The following is an 18,878-nucleotide window of genomic DNA, read 5'->3' on the forward strand; positions in this document are numbered from 1 at the left end:
TCTTCACCAGCACTTTGTTATTGTCTGTCCTTTTGATTCTAGTCATCTTAGTGGGTGTGAAATGGAATCTCCTCGTGCTTTCTGTTTGCCCTTCTTTGATGGCAAATGATGTTCAGCATCTTTTTCTGTGCTTGTTGGCCATTTGTATTATCTCCTCTGCTTAGGATCTACAATTTTCTCCAAGATTTGGATCACTTTCCTCCTTTTCCCCTGTGTTTTTCACAGTTTTAAAATTTGCATTGGTGTTTGTTTTTTGACAGTCAGTTGACTTCGAATGTCTTTATATTGATGTGCTGTGGAGCCGCAACGGGTTTTCCATTCTGCATTTTCCTCTAGGTTAGTTGGACCAGTTCACTGAGGCTCTGTCCTGTCTGGGCTTGGAGGCCAGCTGCTGTGGGGCCCAGGGGTCCTGGTTGGGAAGTTTCTCCCCTGTGACTGGGAGTACACAGGTTGCTGTCCCAAGTGTGGATTCTGAGATCGGTCCTGGGCCCAGTGCCAGGTGCCTTGTCACACAGGAGGGTGGGCAGCAGGGAGTCTCTTCATTTCTGGTTCTAGCAACATTTCCTGGAGCTTTTTACCCAGGGAACAGAGGAGCCCAAGCTGACCATATAAGCCTTATGGTCAGCTCTGTATCATTTGAGAGTATTCAAGGCCCTGATTTTATAAAGTCAGCCAAAACCAGGAGACTCCTGTAATTCATTTAAAATATAGTTTGCTGTAATCCATATAGCACTGAAAAACTGGAAGACTGTTTGTTTTAGTAAAGTGCTGTGTACTTTCTTTGTGTTCATTAGCATGACTGAACACATTTCTATTGACTATGTATAATATGTTTACTTAAAATTAGGCCTGCTTAAGCATGTGTAATTAGTGGCTCCATCTCTTAAGCCCGAGTTTGCTGCAGATGGAGGAATGGAGCCAAGAGCAGCGTGGCAACAGCAAAAGAAACGCCCGGCATTAGTTTTCTTTGTGTAAAGGTCTCTCTTCTTCACGCTTTCTAAGGCTGATCTGATCAGCTGATAATCTTTGAAGTTGCAGAGTTGCCATGAACAGCGCCCCCAACTCGCCAGGTTGCTGTCCCAAGTGTGGACTCTGAGGTTGGGTCTTATCACACAGGAGGGTGGGCAGCAGGGGCCTCTTCATTTCCAGTTCTAGGATCATTTCCTAGATGTTTAGCAATGTTTAGGGTCTGGATTCAGAACGTTGCTTCTCTCCGCTTGTAGATCTGCTCTAGCCCTTGGTTTCTGTGCCTGAGGAACCCACAAAGTTATCTGACTCTTTAAAAAACAAACCTACCCCCCTAAAAATATAATAACAGAACAATTCCACTGATTTTCTTGTCCCCCTCCACACTCCCGGCCCCTATAAGAACCCCCGGGCAGGACTGTACTTCCCCTCATTCTGTTCCTCAATTTGAATGTGCTGTTGAATGTCTTACTTCCTGCCACAGAATTGCAAAGTCTTGAAACCCAATACCAAGCACAGGCATAAATTACATGCTAGAGGCTTACTTGTCAATAATGACGGTAAGATCCCACACAGCTGTTCTTTACTGAGCACTTACTGTGTGCCAGGCACTGGGCTAAGTGGATCATATGTGTTGGCACAGTGCATCCAACCGACATCCCTGTGGAGTGGGTTTCATTAACTCCCTTTTACAGTTTACCAAGACTCAGAGAAATTAAGTAACTTGCCTGAGGTCACAGTGCCAGAAAATGTTGGTGTTGGAATTTCAACCCATATCTGTCTGACTCGTGTATTAAATGGCCGCAGTTGGTTGAAACTCAGGTTTAAAAGCACAAACAAACACACACCTCCCGTTGGTCAGCACTGGAGGTTGCTAGAGCACCAACTCCTTACTCTAAGGCTTGATAAGTAAGAGAAAAGAATCACGTGCTTATCCTTTTTTTCCTATATAAAACTTATTTCAGGGAGACCAAATAGTTGATGAAGGAAAGTTATTTTTTATATATAGAAGGATTCTAGCTAAAAACTGCAGAAGGAGGCCAGGCGCAGTGGCTCACGCCTGTAATCCCAGCACTTTGGGAGGCCAAGGAGGGTGGATCACGAGGTCAGGAGTTCAAGACCAGCCTGACCAACATGGTGAAACACCATCTCTACTAAAAATACAAAAATGAGCCAGGCATGGTGACACGCATTTGTAATCCCAGCTACTCAGGAGGCTGGGGCAGGAGAATCACTTGAACCCGGGAGGTGGAGGTTGCAGTGAGCCAAAATCATGCCACTGCACTCCAGCCTGGGTGACAGAGTGAGACTCCATCTCAAAAAAAAAAAAAAAAAAGAGCAGAAGGAATGACAGAGTTCAAAAGTCACCATTGTGAACCTTTAATAAAACATGGATCTTGGCAACAGTCAACAGAGGGTGAGAAAGTGTTCAGAGGATGGCAGTTGGGGAACTGCGTGACTGAGGTCCTGGGCCGACACCAGCAGAGCTCAGCAAGAATGGCCCAGCCAGACTCCAGGCCTCACTATATGACAGCCTAGACTTACACGTACCCCCGGCAGTGTGCATGCCTAAAAAACCTAACCTGAGTCTAATCGAGGCTTTAGCTCTGCCAGCCTACAGGAGGCACAGGGAAGTGACCTGATTTCTCCAACCTGTTAGTGCCCTGAAGAAAAGGGAGCAGGAGTGGTTGTTCCAGAGTCAAATGGTCTGGGAGGCCTGACACCCAGAGGCAGTGCCTCAGCATCCTGGGGATCCAGATGCAGACAGACTGGAGAAAACGTGGATGTAGACTCTCTTTTGGATGATACTCAGGAATTCTGTTCGTTTTGTTAGGAATGGTGATGGCATGGTGGTCTTTAAAGAACAGTGTCCTGGATGCCTACTGAGGTATTGATAGTGACATAACGTGGTGTCGTCAGGGATTCATTTTAAATATCCAGCAAAACTGCAGGGGCGGGAGGAGAGGAAACCAGCTTGTCCATTGTGCACAGCATTGACACTGGGTGACAGGAACACGTGGATTCATTCCACTGTTCTCTCTGCTTTGGGGTATGTTTGAAGATTTCTATAATAAAAAGCAGAAAAGAAAAGAAGTCCTTGTGGTGAAATGTGTTAATGCTCAGGGCATCAGTGTGCAGGTTTCTGACGGCTGAACAGTAAGCAGATTGTGGTTGCGGCTCTTAGAAGCCACCCAGATTTACTGCAGGGTGTGTGGTCCCCTTCTCAGCAGGGGGTGTCTGAGTTGGGTCCTGCATGCAGAGCAGGGTGACTGAAGCCCCGGGGAAGGCAGGCGGCAGAGCCCAGCCCTTTTGTCCAGCAGTTTAGGTAACCTGCCACTTCTGCTGCCAGGAATAGGGCGTGACAGGGGATGTGGTTTTCAGAATAGAGATGCTGGTATCTCTGGAAAACTCATACCTTTTCTGTTGTCCTTTCCTTCAGAGGAAGTGGCTTTTAGGAAGAAGAGGCTGTGCATTAAATTTATTCCACGGGATTCAACGGAAGCTGCGATTTGTGACATTCGGATCATGGGCCGGACCAAGCAGGCCCCGCCTCAGTACACATTTATTGGGTGAGTCTTAATGACAGGACTCTCAGCTGCTGCTCTTCCCTGAGAGCACTCAGGCCACTCCAGGCAATGAGGTCCAAGAGATTTCCATGCAGCCCCCCAGGCTCTCAGCCATGGGCCTCTGTCAGCCCAGTGCTCCTCGCTGCCCTTCCTGCTCAGCTGCGGCCTCTCCGCGCCTCGGCTCGCACTGCTGACTCCACCTTAGGGCCTTTCCTCCCCTGCCCTTCTGTGCATTCAGCCTTGAAGCTCCTCTGGGTCCTTCCCCGACACCCTGTGATGCCACTGGCCTCAGCTCTCCACACTCGTTATTCACCCTAGGAAAGGTCACAGGGACCTATTTTGTACCACAGGGCCAAGGCCACTGGATGTGGTTATAAGTGAGGCAAAGGCCGTGCTGTCACAGAGCTGATGTTCTAAAAGGGACAGACGAGCAATAAACAAGAAAATAATGAGATAATTCCAGACAGTGAAGAAAGTGAAACACAATGATGGAGTGGGGGCCTCTTCCGTGAGGGGGTCAGGAAGGTGACACTTGAGCAGAGACCTAAATGTCAGGAAACCAGCCATGCACAGATGTGAAGGCATAGCCTTCGAGGTAGAGTGGAAGCAGAAGGAGAGAAGTGGGAATGAGCATGGCACGTTCTGGGAGCAGAACACAGCCCTGTGCAGCTGGAAGAGCCAGGGAGAATGTTGGGACAAGGGCGAGGGTTGGCAGGACCTCCTAAGACATGGCCTGGAGTTTATTCCAAGCACACTGGAAAGTCAGTGGAGGGCTCCAAGTCAGGAAGAAACATAAATATTACACAGCTGCATGATAATTCCCCAGTAAGCAGAGAACTGCTGAGGCCTGGGCCCATTTGTGTCTTGTTCCTCCAGTAGCCTCAGCACTGAGCATGGGCCTGGCTCTGTTGTGGCTCCATAAATACTTAGTACAGTGAAATCCCAGGGTTTCACTTAGGACTCTGTTGATTGTAAGTGACAGGAAACCCAACCCAGTTTGGCTTGAGCAAAAGGAATAATTTATTGGCTGGCATCACAGAAGAGTTGGGGAGGCAGGACTGGCATGCCTGGAAGCGGAAGCTTGAAGGCCAGCACTGGGTTCTGGTTTCCCCGTCTCCCCCTGGCTCTGGTGCTGGGCTGTGTTCTGGAATGTTTCCCCCTCGAGGAGGCCTGGTGCTGCAGTAGCTCCACCTGCTTTTCATCCAGGTTCAAGTCCAGAGGCCAACAGCAAGTTTGTGTTCCTGACAGTTCAAAAGAAGTTCTAGAATTTAGTCTCATTGGTCTTAATTGATCTAGGTAGGGTCATGTGCACCCTGGGCTGGTCACTGTTTTCTGGAAAATTCTTCCATTGACCAGGCCTGAGCAGGAAGTAGGATCAGCTCCATTGGAACTAACGACTAACCATGACTGGTGCTGCTCCTAAAATACGGAGGGGCAGTCAAAAGTCAGAAAGGGGGTGAGTGGATGCCAGCTGTCCAGAAGGAAATAGATGTTCACTGTCTTCAGTCAACTGAAATCCAGGTGTGCACTTTACTCGGTGTGGCAGATGGTTTACAGCCCCCTCAGCCATGTGCCTCTTCCCTGGCCAGGGCTGGCAGGGGCCATGTGTCTCCCTGTGGGCTCCCAGAGACACCCTCTCCTCCTCAGCTTCTGAGGCCAGCCTCCTGGCTCAGGTCTGTACTCTGCTTTACTCTTGTTCATTTGAGCCCAGAGCCGCCTTTGTATCAGCCGGGGCCTTTCCTGATAGCCTAGACCCGGTGAGACAGCAGATGAGCCCTTGTGGCATTTGCTTGAAGCGTGCAGGGAGCAGGTACCACAGAAATGCAGAGTTGCACCTCAGTGGGTCTTCAGCTCTGGCATCTGAATGCTCTGTGTCAAGATCATGTGGTTAAGAAGCACTCTGTGATCATTCCCTTCCTACACACTCAAAAATCCCGTTTTGCAACATAGTTTACACTAATTATGTAAACAGGACTACAGGAGTAGGAAATAGAAAAACATACTTCAGGCACCTCAGAAGCATCCATTTACATACAAATGGCAGAAACCAGCAATTTAGTAATGAACTTTTAAATCTAATTTCAGTTGCTATGTGTATCTTTAACTAGAAACTATCCTGTTGTAAAAAGATTCCATTTTTAACCAATTTAAACAATTTTAAGGAATAGATATGTACCAGTATGTACCTTGATAAAACCAAAGCCTTTTTTCCTTTATATCACTTTGGAAATATTGCTATAGTTTTGTTTCATCTTGGGGCAACAGTTCTCTTCCAGCGGAAGACAATTCCAGTGTTATTTTTAAGCAAGGAAAGAGAATTCAGTATTCAGAACTCTAAGTCACTTATTCCTAAAAGCGGGCACAGTTCCACATGTTACTTTGCAAGGGCTTGGGATTGTCAGTTGGGGAAGATAGAAACCTCACATTGCAAACAGCACCTCCAAAGCCTGGCAGCTGGAGGCCATGGCCCAGATGTGGAGAAATCAGTGCGGCTCGTTGGAATCACTCATCGAAGAAGACAGGATTGTGGTTTTACATAGTTCCTGGGGTGTTCTGAGAAGCTTATTAGGGGTTCCCACAGAATAAGTCTTTTTCCATTTTTTGAAGAGATTATATTCCTCTACATCAGGTCCCAAAGACGCAGTTCTGTGGGGCAACTGGGAAGTTGGAAACTGAATATGGTGAAAATGATCCCGTCACTATTCCTAGGAGCGTGGCTGTCTCCTCAGCGCTCATGAGTGTATGGTGTAGTAGGGGGCAGGGCTCTGGTGACTGTGCGAGGGAGGTCACAGGAGAGCTTATGCAGCGTCTGGGAGGCCCCTTGGTGTCCACTCCTAGTTGTGTGGTTCATGGGGCCTTGAGTTTTGTAGTTTGAAGATGACTCCCAAACTGACCCTGAGAATGAGTCCAACAGCAGGTGACACCCAGCTGCAAGAGGCTGTATCCTGAGATTGGAGTGTGTGATAGAGTAGGGGGCTAATTCTTCTCATGGTTAAAAACCAGCATCTCCCTATCTGTCTCTCCTAACTGCACAAGGACTTGATGTGGATTATCACGTCACACCCTACAAGGAAATGGCAAAACAAAAAGAAGTTTGGAGAAGCGAGGAAAGTACCAGTTGGAGTAGGAAGGCAAGCTCGGGGAGGGTGATGCGGGCGGCCTTGTCCCGAAGGCCTGCCTAGATGGAACAGGTCACCCTCATGTGAACTATGACACCCAGAGCACAAAGGAGGCGGTGGAACCCATTTCACGTGGAGGGCGAGAATTGATTCCCTGGTGTTTGAGGCCGTGACTCTTTTAAATGGATTGGTTGCTTTGTCACTCAGGTAAATGCTTTGTGCTAACCCGAGCCATGAAGATTTCTCTTTTTTCCTAAAGGGAACTGAACAGCATGGGGATCTGGTATCGAATGGGCAGAGTACCAAGAAATCATGACTCATCTCAACCCACAACGCCTTCCCAGTCATCAGCTGCCTCTACCCCAGCCCCCAACCTTCCCAGGTGAGGCCTTGTCGGGGTGTCTTGCATTGTCCTGTGGTCTTGGGTCCCTGCACAACATTTTAGAACACCGCCACTTAGTGTCTGCTGAAATAGTGCAAAGTACAGCTGAACAATTGTAGAAGCAATATATCTTTAGAGGAGATTTTTAAAAATCCCCTTGGAAATCTTTGCATCACATGAATGCAAAGGCCATTCTATAGTCTATTTTGTGCGTTTTCTGCAGGCTCCTAAAATTGCAGATTATGCAACTTAAAATTGGCTCGCTATTCAAAAGAGCTGCTAGCTACACACAGACACGTGCTATGTAGCCATGGGGTTGGGATCACTGGCCTTAAGGTCAAATTCCTTCTCTGTCTTGGCCAGCAACTCATTTGAAACCCAGGAGGGTAGGTGAGTTCTTATATTCTTCATTTTCATATAATTTCTTTTTCCAATGAGCTATAAAGTAAGAAATGGGTAGTTTGGGTATGAGAGAATAGTGAGGAGTTTTTCAGGAAATGCTAGTTTTAACAATTGTCTCCGCAAAGAAACTTGGGTGAGCCAACTGTTTGCTCTGCAACTGATTTCAGTCATAACAGAGGTAGTAACAGTCTCTACACTTTCTGCAAAAAGAATCCTGTCAAATAAAAATCCTGTGCATCACTAGGAGTAAACTGAGGGCAAGGAACAAACAGCACTGATGGATTAAGCTTGAGAAAGGGATTGCAAAAGTAAATAAAACAAGAATGGTGAGGCAGCAGCACTTAGGGATTGACGTAACGTAAATGAGAATGGATCTCCAAGCTTCCACGTGGGTGAATAGAGATAAACAAAACCTGTCAGGAACCAGAAGGAAGAGTCACCAGTGGGTCCTCCTGGGCCCTCCACAATACAGCCTGCCTTCCGGGACATACCACCATCTCTCTGTACTCTGTTCCTCTGTGCCAAGCCTCCATCTCACTTGGAAGAATGTGCTGTAATGAGGCTCCAAAGCCCTGAGGACTCTGTCCTCTGGGACATCCCCCTATAAAGACAATCTGGTCTTTCTCATGACAGTTTCACAAACCAAGAGTGGTATTTAAACTTAACTACCCCTGGAATTGCCTGAAACTTTAGAAGTAGTTTTTAGTCTCTCATTTGGCATGAAAAGATATGAATCGCTAATGAGCCTCCCAGAGTTGCAGGGTGAACAGTTGAGTCTCTTTGTTGGGTTCAGGAGTATGAGGCTCGCACTGCCCATCAGCACTTGTTCCTCCGTTTCTGAGCCAGAGCGCTGTCAGCTCCGCCCTGAAGGGCACTGCTGAGGGTCACTGTCTCCTGTGCTCAAGGCTATATCAGGTGTGTCACCTGTGCTGGGGGGGGGTCAGCTGAGTCCATCACCTGTGTGTTGGGGTCCCCCATCACCTGTGCTGAGGCCCATCACCTGTACTTGGGGCAGCTCAAGTGTGGGCTCTTTGCAGAGGCTGGAAAGCTCCCACAGGAGCAGTTGCCCTGAAGTTGTTACAGCTGCTCCCTGCTGACATCATGTGGTCTAGAAGGGCCCAGAAATGGGTACCACCTCAGGCAGGTTTTGACTTTCTGTGGATAAAGAAAGAACACCACTTCTCTCAGATAAAGCAGAGAGAGCTCTCAGAAGCCTGCTGGTCACTGTGGGAGCAAAGTCACTTGCACCTGAAGCAAGACGGCCGAGAACACTGAGCCACAGGCAGCCTGGTGGGATTGGAGGGTAGCGCATCAGAACCAAGTGTTTATAAGGCTTATGTATTTTATCACCTCTGCTGTACAGTTTATGGTTTACAATGGCTGCAAGGAAATTGGATCAGTTTTGTTTTACTTGCCAAATAAAACAAATGTCAAAATAGTCAACATAAAATGTATTCTAATTTGGCTGAGTTAAGTCAGCCAGTATGCAGCAGGATAATTGAATGTTCATTAATGCTTCCAAGTAAAAACCATTTGTCTGTCCCAAGTTCTCCTGAGCGGTAATTTACAGGTAGGATGCACACCTGTGTGAGCCTCATCCATCAGGGTTTTTTGGGTTTTGTGGGATTTTTTTTTTGTATTGTTTTCCTATCCAGTATCTTTGATTTATTTTAAAATGAAATGTTGATTATTCATTCAAATTTTCCATTGAAGACCTAGGAAAGGATGAGTATGCTGTTTTATTCCTTGAGGCTTCAGGTCTCTACACTCTCCAGAGGAGGAATCTGATCGCCTCCCCTCTGGTGGGGAGCAGTGGCTGGGGCTTGTGCTCCGAGTGCTGGGGGTCTACCAGGAGCCTATAAGGCAGGCCTCTCAGTGGGGCCTGCAGGGCTGCACACCAGCTCCGGGATTTCCTGTCTTCCCTTTCCCAGCCAGAGCCCCAGACATTAAGCTGCGCTGGCAGCCTCCTCCTCCCCTGGCTTCTGCGCCTTTGCTCCCGGTGCTCCCTGCACATGAGGTGTGTTTGACGGGTCTCAGCGCAGAGGACTTCTCTCCCAGGAAGCCCTCCCGGAGGCTCCTGGTCTGGGCCTGTGCTGGGTCTTCTTCTCTGAGCGCTTCCGGGCCATCTCGAGTCCGTGTGGTGGTGTGGGCACGTGGTGAGCCTCTGAGGAGCTCCCCAGCGCCTACCTGAATCCAGGCACGAATTCAGTTTCACCATAAATGCGTCCCTGGCAACCCCTCCAGACTACTCCCTGGTCCCTGAGCACTGCATGGGTCTTTTCCTATGGCGAGAGTAATCCAGACTTATAGAAAATTGGCAGAGTGTAGAAAGTATGAAAAAACAGGAATTCCATTTCCCACGAGCTAATGCTATAACCTTTTGTTATATTTCCCTCAAGTCTTTTTCTTGTGTACTTTTTACATAGGTGATATCATATCGTGTAATAGCAAGTCTGCATCTTGCTACTGTTTTCTCAGGTAGCCTTAACTATAAACCTGAGAACCACGTCCAGTGCGGTCTTTGTGTGGCATGGATCGAGCCGCTGGGAGCGCGGTGACGCAGCGCCCTCTACTGCCCAGCCGTGGCGGTGGCGGGGAATGCGGTTCTGAGCCGGAGCTGGTGGCAGGCCCTTTCGCTGCAGAGCCCTGGCCCAGGCCAGCCAGGAGGACCTAGGAAGGGGTGGGTCACAGATCTTGCTGCCTTCTTGAGTCTGTATTCTTCTCCAAAGCCAAAACTATGTGCTCTGCCTCCATTTCTTGTGTCATCACTCAGATTTCAAAGAATTTCCTGCCATTTTTTGGAATGCTATTCATTCCCAGCTTTATTTCAGACAAAGGTGGATCTTTGCACTGTCTGTAGGCCATCACCTGAGGACCTCGTGGTTCTAGCAGCACTGCCTTCTCTGTCCAAAAGCAGGAACTGCCTCTAGAAGCAGGAGCTTCCTGCAGAAGCTCTGTTATTGCAGAAAATGCTGTGGAGTTGTCCTTTTGGAGCGGGCAGGTCCCCAGGGAGAGGGATGCTCCTGGGCTGTATCCAGTGAGTTGGTGGCTAAGGTGGTAGAAGGTGGTTTGGCAGAGCTCCTCTCCCTCATACAGTGACGCTTCATCTCACACACAGACATCGCCATACACATCTCTTGACTGTCTTCTAGTGAAGGACAGCCGCTTCTTCTGGGACCCAGAGCCTCTCCATATCTCTGGCCACATGCGCTCCATCCCCTGCCTGCCTATGTCATGCAAGTCGATCAACAGGAGAGAGCTGGCCTGGGGACGGAGGCACAGTCCCATCTCTGTGGCCCTCTTTGGGGCTGGGCCCAGCTTTGTGAGTCAGCCTCGGGCATACGATCAGATGGTGGGGTTTCTGATTCGGCTCTGTGCTGCTGTCTGGGGCAGGGGGGCCAAGAGAGGAAACACCTTCCTGGGCTGTATCAGAGCAGCCCCTCCACCATCTCTCACATGCAGGGCGTCACCTGTTTCTGCTGGGAAGAAAAGGTTCCGCTGTTGCTGGGACAGAGGTTGGGAAGAGCCCCAGGAGGCAGGTGGGCTCACAACCGCTGGAGAACCAGAAGTCCCCAGTGTGATAAGGGAATGGCTCTGTGTCGATCCAGGAGGAGGCCCCTGGTGGGCTGCTGCCCTCTAGCTCAGCAAGCAGCAGAACCATGGCTTGATAAAGACATCAGAGGCATGCTTATCAAATTTGCAGATGATGCAGAGTCATTAGGGTGAGCTGACGTGCTGAATGACAGAATCAATAGTCTGCATCTCCTCTACAGCCAGAACAACCTGCTGGAGCCATGGGAGGCGATGGGTGCAGGCGGAGAGGGCCCCCGAGGTTCAAAAATCCATCACACAGGGACCAAACTGAGGCCTGGCTTAGCAGCTGAGTGTGTGAAATGGTGGGTGTCGGAGCGTGGGTGTGTGGAGTGCAGCCCGGTGTGCACAGCGGGAGGCCCTGAGTGGAGTCATGCTCCTGGGGCGTGTCCACTGCCTCACACCACCAGGCAGAGGTTACCCGAATCCAGTGTCAAGTTTGAGGAATCCAGTTTGGACCTGAGTAGAGACAGGCCAGCCCGCTGCAGATGTCTTAAGGGTCACTAGCAGAAGAGAAAGTAGAAGTGTTTCCAGGTAGGGATGGGGGGTGGTGAGATGGCTGGGGGCTCCAGAAGGCAGAATTAGGTCAGGTGGACTGAAGTTACAAGGAGGTAGATTTAGGCTTAACACTTTAAAAAAATCAGTAAAGACAGCTTCCCCAAGGTGAAAATTCTGTGGCATCAAGAAGCTGACCTGAGGGGTGATGCGCTCCCAGATGCTAGGGGTGGTCAGACGGCATTTGGATCCTTCAGACTGCAGGAGAATTACAGCAATCAGTGTTTCTTAAGCCTTATTTAAGAAACGCGTCATATTCCCTCTCCCCACCTACAGAAATTCAGGTTCGGCAGACCTACGTGTTAGGGCCACAGACACCTTGCCCAGAGAACTTCAGGGCCCTCCAGTGGGAAGGGAGGGCACAGAGCAGCGGGCCTTGGTTTCAGAGGTCCTCAAGCCGCTGTTGATGCTGCTTCTGTATCTGACTTGCAGCCATTGACTTCCTCCACTCACCAGTGCCGAGGTCAGAGGAGGAGGCATGGATAGTGGAGAGTTGCTGCTGTGCAGCCTTCCTGAGAGGGAAGGCTCAGAGGGGCCTCCCACAACGTCCGGGGCCCTCCCTTGGCAATGTGGACGCCGTGTCTCCGTCCAGGGTAGGCAGGCGTGCGCTGACAACCAGTGGTATTCTGTCCCTTTCAGAGTCTGTCAGAAACATGTAGTCTGGCCTCCACGTGACTAGGATTTTCGGGACATCTCGTGTTTATGTGAACATCCATCCTGCGGGGGCTCTCCTAGAAAATCTGCAACGTGTGGTTCCAGTAGCCTCACCCCACCCTCCCCACTGACCTGGGCTGTCCTCACCATGGTCCTGAGGGAGAAGCTGCTGCCCAAACTCTCCTCCCCACAGACCCCAGGCCATGGGCACATACTGTGACCTTTCCCTAACACTGTCTCTCTTGGGGGAAAGGGTTATTTTCCCACCCGAAGCCACAGAGCATTTCCCAGCCATCGAGTTCTGACCGGCAGCCTCCCCTGCAAGGTGCAGCTCCCAGGAGCCTCTCGGAGTGTCAGCCAGGCCTGGGTTGCCCGTAGGAGGTGACGTGGTGCTCGCTATTGCAGTCATCTTCCTGTAATTTGTCAGTTCCTAGCAAGTTGTCAGTCACAGGTTCGGAAGTATGTTTCTTAGTGACAGACATAATTGTACTTAACTTTTTGCATGGATGTTATCAATCTGTGACAGATACTCTGGGAAATGGGGCATTTTGATTGCAGAAGATCTGTCACATGCATTTAGTCTTCCTCTCAGGGACACCAGGATTCAGTCACAACTTTTGCATGTCGATGTCAGGTTTTGAGAACATAGATCCTTGCTGACCTCAAAAATCGTTCCATCACTCCGATCCTAGGGCTGTCATCGGAAAGGTTAATGGCCCTTCCTAGAGGAGAGGAAAAATCATGCCGTGGTGATCTACAATTCAGGCCGTGCCGCCCAGGCTTGTCCCCCATCACATCGTTGTCAGAAGCCCATGAGCGTGCCACGCTCCATCCTGGCCTCTCCAACCCTGCCTTCCCTCTGGACATGGGGATCAACTCCACTACTTTCTGATTAACTCACAGAGTAAGTCAGCAGTGGGGGTGGAGCCTTAGGTCACCGGCTGGAGCCTTGTTGTCCACACTGACAGCCTCAAATCCTTCGGCTGCCTTCTGTCCGTTTTCAATTGTAAGATGTCCCTTGTACCCCAGATGACATGTCACCTGTCCTGTTGTTGCAGGACTTGAACAAAAGGCCCAGAATCGCACAGATCAGGGAGGCTGAGTTTTCCTTTTCCTGTTGAGGTGTTTACCTACCTGTTCAGAGTGGCAAAAAGCTTGGCGCTGGAGGCATTTGCCTGCGAGAAGTTTCTCCCTGGGGTTCAGTAGGGGAAGGCTCAGCACAGAGGATCGGAGTTGAAATCTGTGGTTTCGTGTAAGGTGCATCATTTATGAGAGGGGTTCTATGTATCCCAGGTGATTCCAATGACTCTTTTTGTCCCCTAGTAATAAATTGTGACATGGATTTTGAGCTCCACTTCCATAGTGGCAAGAAATGGTTTGGGGGCAGGTGAGCTAAGCAATGGAGCACTCTGTCCTGGTCCCATCAAAAGAGGGCTTGGGGTGCTGGGTGTGGTGGCTCATGCCTGTAATCCTAGCACTTTGGGAGGCTGAGACGGGAGGATCACTTGAGTTCAGGAGTTCAAAACAAGTCTGCGCTTCATGGCAAAACCCCGTCTCTACAAAAAAATCAAATACAAAAATTAGCTGGATGTGGTGGCACAAGCCTGTGGTCCTAGCTACTCAGGAGGCTGAGTGAGAGGATCACTTGAGCCTGGAGGTCAAGGCTGCAGTGAGCTGTGATCATGATTCCTCCATTGCATTCCAGCCTGGGTGACAGTGCAAGACCCTATCTTAAAAAAAAAAAAAAAAATGGAAGAAGAAGACGAGGGCTTGGGCCCTGCTTTTCTGGCATGGGGGCCTTCAGACACTTCTGCAGGTCATGTCCAGGCATAACTATGGGTCTGGCTTCGCTTGGAAAAATTAGATTTCCTCTTCCTTCACACTAAAGCCACACACGCTTTTTGTTTGTTTACCTCTAAAGACAGAACATACATTTTCATTGTCTTTTAAGATGAAGACTGTAGCACAGAGTTCTTTACACAGGCAGCACAGACATCAGCACGGGGGTGTGAATGATCCCACTGTGCAAGTGGCACCTTCCAGCCGAAAGGACCAGCAACCAGCCCTGTCTCAGAGACGAGCCCTCTGGAGGGGTCGAACCTGAACACTAAATCAAAGATGGATCCGGGGTGGGCTTCTGGGCTCAGGTATTATTTCTGTAAATAGCCTGCATTTACATTCTTTGCCTATAACTTTAAAGTCTGCGGTGGCCTGATAACTGCACTGGGGTTTTCAGACATACATATGTTCCTTTTTCCTCAATCCAGAACCTTCACTGGCTTCCTGTTATCTGACTGCCCCCCACACATCCTCTCACATTAATTAGGTGAGTCTCCTCTTGGCTCCGGGGCACACTATTCTTATTCCAAAAGCATCTCTGCTCTGGCCCTCACCATGCACCTCAGTTTGTACCAGCCCCTTCCCTCCTGGAAGAGTTAGACTGGACTCCAGAATGCTTAGGATTGGCCCTGGCCAGCCCCGCCCCAGGCCTATAGTAGCCCACATCACTGCTAGAAAGCCTGGCCTGCGTCGTTTCCCTTTTTCTCCTCCAGTTGCCTGCGTCATACGGCTTGGCATCTCACAGTTCCCTGTCATTGCCGCGTGTATTTCTGTTTGATCTTACTGACTAGATTTGCTGCTTAGTGATGACAGAGATCCTCATGTTTTCCTTTTTCTCCTTTAAAGCCTCAAAAGAGGCTAGTCACACAGAAATAGCAATGATGATCATATTGCATCACCGTTCATCAAATTTGAGCAAGTACTTTCAACCATGTCATCTCATTCCATGCTGACAGTAAGTGCTCAGTGGAAAATGTGTGGCCCCAAGATGGTAAAGAACTCTGAATTCCAGGTGGCTGACATGTGTTAGGCACCCAGAAAGTATTTATTGGATGCATAAAGTGAGTTAGTTTAATACATAGGACTGGACATCATTCATATTTTATGCATCGCCCCTTCCATCCGTCCATCCATCCAGCAGAGACTTATCATGCATTTATTAGGTGTGAGGTACTGTTCAAAGGCTTTACGAATAACTCATTTAAATTTTTTTTTCTTTTTTTTTTTTTTTTTTGAGACAGAGTCTCACTGTCGCCCAGGTTGGAGTGCAGTGGTGCTATCTCGGCTCACTGCAACCTCTGCCTCCTGGGTTCAAGCAGTTCTCCCACCTCAGCCTCCCGAGTAGCTGGGACTACAAACGTGTGCCACCACGCCTAGCTAATTTTTTGTATTTTTAGTAGAGACGGGGTTTCACCATATTGGCCAGGCTGGTCTCGAACTCCTGACCTCAAGTGATCCGCCTGCCTCGACCTCCCAAAGTGCTAGGATTACAGGCGAGAGACACCACACCCGGCCAACTCGTTTAATTCTAATAATAGCTCTGTGAGTCAGTTACTATTATCAGCCCAGGTTTAAGTTGAGGAAACTGAGAGTGAGGAGGTTAAATCCCTTGCCCAAGGTCATACAGTTAGCAAGTGTCAGGGCTAGGATCTGCACCCAAGCAGGCAAGCTACTGTTAGTGTGCAGACTGTCACGAGGCCCCTGGCCGTGAAGCCTTTCATCAGGGAGCCAAGCATGGGCCTGGAGGGGCTGGTGGGTAGGTGGGGTGCCCATTCAGGTGGCCCCGCCATCTTCCTGTGCAGCTTCTCCAGGCTCCTGACCAACAGCTGGTGAATGAGGACTTCCCAGGGCGTGTGGGTGGGGAACTCGTCCTGCAGAGGCCCCTCTGGTCGGAAACCGCCTAAGCAGTCTTAGGGAGACGTGTGAACTTTGGCCGGTGTCCAGCACACTTGCACTGTGGTCGCCGACTGAGGGAACATGTGGAGGCCGCCCCAGGAGGTCCCAGCACCACCATCCTTCCCTCGCTTTGAAGCAGGCGTTTAAGCAGGGTTGCGAGCAGTGTGGTTGATTCTGGTGATTGTGAGTGTGGCGTGAAAGAGGCCTGCAGAGCGAGGTTATTTGAATATCTTCAAAATGCTCGTGAACAGAGCAGTGGCCGCTCTTGGACCAGTATCAAACTTAGTTTTGGTGTCAGAGTAATTTTGAAGGGGAAATTTCATTAGAATGCAGTTCGGTATTGTTAGATATGAATGATGAGTTTAGGCTGAGCAATACACTTTTTGATATTAATTTTTAATACAGCTTCTTGGGAAGTCAGAGCTTGTATTTAATGAAGAATTGACGATTCGTCAGTTCAGCTCCCGCCTCGGAGCTGGCCTTGGCGTTCGCACTCTCGTGTCAGATTTTTGACAAGGTATTTGCTGCTTGTAAATGTGTTATCTTTGTGATTTTGGTGACTTTCTGAGTGTCTTATTTTTCTCAGTGGTCATGGTGGTTATGTGTGCTTTTTTGTTGTTATCGTCCTGAGAAGCAGGGTTAGAAATGGGGAATTATTCCCTTCTGAGTCCAGCTCGCGAGTGCGCGAGGGCTCTTTGTGCAGTTGGTTTCAGCACCAGGATTTGGAGAAAGGCTTTTTTCAGGATTATGAAAATAGTTTTCTGTGTGTCAGAACAGATTTATCAGTTCACTTGAGGGTCGATTTTGTGAACCAGACCATTTAGAGGAGGATATTTTACCTTTTATCAGAGTGGAAGCTGACAGTCTATTTGCAGGTAGCTCTGTGGAATGTTTCACCTGGGTCTCTCAGTGTAAATCTAGCTGCCAAATAAAGTAAAAATGGGCGTTAAACCGGCGATATTTCCCAGGATTTTACTACCACCCCCCACCCCCCGCCCCAACTATGCTGCTCTATTTCGATGCAGAGTTTCAATTATTAATTGGGATATTTAATAAAATCCTTTGCTTGCAGTTACTTTTAAAAGGCCTTTTGAGTTTATCTGGGTTTGGTTTTTGCCAGTAGGGTAGAATTCAATCTGAATATCCTTCATGAGCAGCAGATGTTTTGTTTCCAGTTGAATAATAATATTAATAATTATTATTATTAGAATAAATGCAATTATTATTATCATCATTATTATTTCAGCTGTAATTTTCTGGGCATCTTGTGCCAGGCATTGTGTAAACATTATATATATATATGCACACACATACACACACACAGATATATATGTAGTTTTAATCTTTATAACCATGTTGTGAGGTGAATAATTGTGTCCTCATTTTATTTTGTTTTGGTTTTGTGGGGGTTTTTTTTGAGACGAAGTCTTGCTCTGTCACCCAGCCTAGAATGTTGAGAAGACTGAAGCTTGGAGAGATCATGACTCATCCAAGGGCAGAGAGTTAGGATTTAGAGGGGCTGTGAGCAGAGGAGAGGTCTCACCATAATGCCCTGCCTGCCTTCAAGGAACCTCAGGGCTTCCTGATTGAACGCTGACTCTCTGCTGTTAGCTCGACGTTGCATGGGACCAAAAATCACCATCCAGCCTGTAGCCCACATTCCACCTCCTCCTCAGTCATGGCTGTATTTTGTTAAACAAATTGTTTTCCACAGCTTTTGAGATGGATTGGGCAGGGAGGAGACAAGTGTTGCCTTTGGCTCTTTGATAGAGGATGTGCTGCATTCAGTCCAGACTGCAGCTTGCCCTGCGCTCTCACGCACACAGCCCTTTATGAATCTGACTTTGGCAGTCCCCCGACTCTCGAATTTTCGAAAAGCGGATATTTTAGTAGGCTGGAAGAAGATGAAAAGCTAGCGGTGCCCATATGTTCCTTGTTTTTAAAAGTAAGGTCAGCGAGATTTAGAGACTCTTTAAATATTTCAGTTTATAAGATTAGACTAGATCATCTGGAATGGAAATGTGGTGCCCCTGGTCCCAGACTTGGCTTTTTTCTTCATTTCTTTTATATGGGAGGTAGGTGTTTTGGCATTGCAAGGTTCAAGTGTAATAAAACTTAAATGTAGTGAATAAATACCATGATTTGGAGTGTTGCTGTGGCTATGAAAGTTAGTTTCCTTTCTTCATCTTTTTTTTTTTATTAAGTAATCAGTGACTTGAAAAATAGCAGATTGGTACAAGGATTGTAACTTAAGAAACTGAAAACTCCCATGCTTTAAAGGGGTATAGGCTTTGACATTTTTCTGCGGAAGCATTTTCTTCACTCATTTAAATCTTCCTAGGCTGAGATTAAGCATTCATCCTGAAATGTACACTTGAATAGTTTGAAATTCAACACAAGTGTATATTTTTAGTGAAGACATTTTCTCTTGGGTTATCAGTGGTCAGTGATGTAGTGGTGGTTTTGCTTGACCCCAAGGTATTTACAGAAGCCTAGGATCTGAGCAAATATCTAGCCCAACCCCAAGTTGGGACTAGGTCTCACTTATTGGTACAGCACACCTAATGTTTTATGCCTCTCACCCAAAAAGCATTTTTACGGCCAGGATGTGCCCATAGTCACCAACAGTAACTGCTGGGAGACATGTCAGGGAGAGGTAGCTGTGGTCACTGCCTTGTACAACAGCCAAAAGCCCAAAGCAGGAGGGACCCTGCCCTTCTCTCAGCACACAACGAGTGGGAGCTCTGTGTGCTGGCCGGCATTTCCCATCATGTTCAATAGGACACATTCACTCTTCATACTTCTTCAATTCTAAATTTCAGAAGTAATTTGTCACTTTAGAGGAGGGCGTCATTAATAATCATTATTTAGAACTGTCGAGTCTTCCTCTCTGTCTGTGAGTGTCTG

The 18,878-nt window shown here is 48.3% G+C and overlaps 1 protein-coding gene across 1 annotated transcript in view; it reads left to right on the forward strand.

Annotated features, from left to right (window-relative positions):
* Positions 1-18,878, forward strand: part of MVB12B (multivesicular body subunit 12B) — a 179,359-nt gene that overhangs the window by 62,119 nt on the left and 98,362 nt on the right. Inside the window, exons 5-6 of the mRNA XM_054501910.2 lie at positions 3,407-3,536; positions 6,912-7,034. Of these exons, the coding sequence (XP_054357885.1) occupies positions 3,407-3,536; positions 6,912-7,034 (253 nt within the window). The remainder of the gene's footprint in view (positions 1-3,406; positions 3,537-6,911; positions 7,035-18,878) is intronic.

The sequence above is a fragment of the Pongo pygmaeus genome, chromosome 13, assembly GCF_028885625.2.
Source record: "Pongo pygmaeus isolate AG05252 chromosome 13, NHGRI_mPonPyg2-v2.0_pri, whole genome shotgun sequence".
Taxonomy (NCBI): Eukaryota; Metazoa; Chordata; class Mammalia; order Primates; family Hominidae; genus Pongo; species Pongo pygmaeus.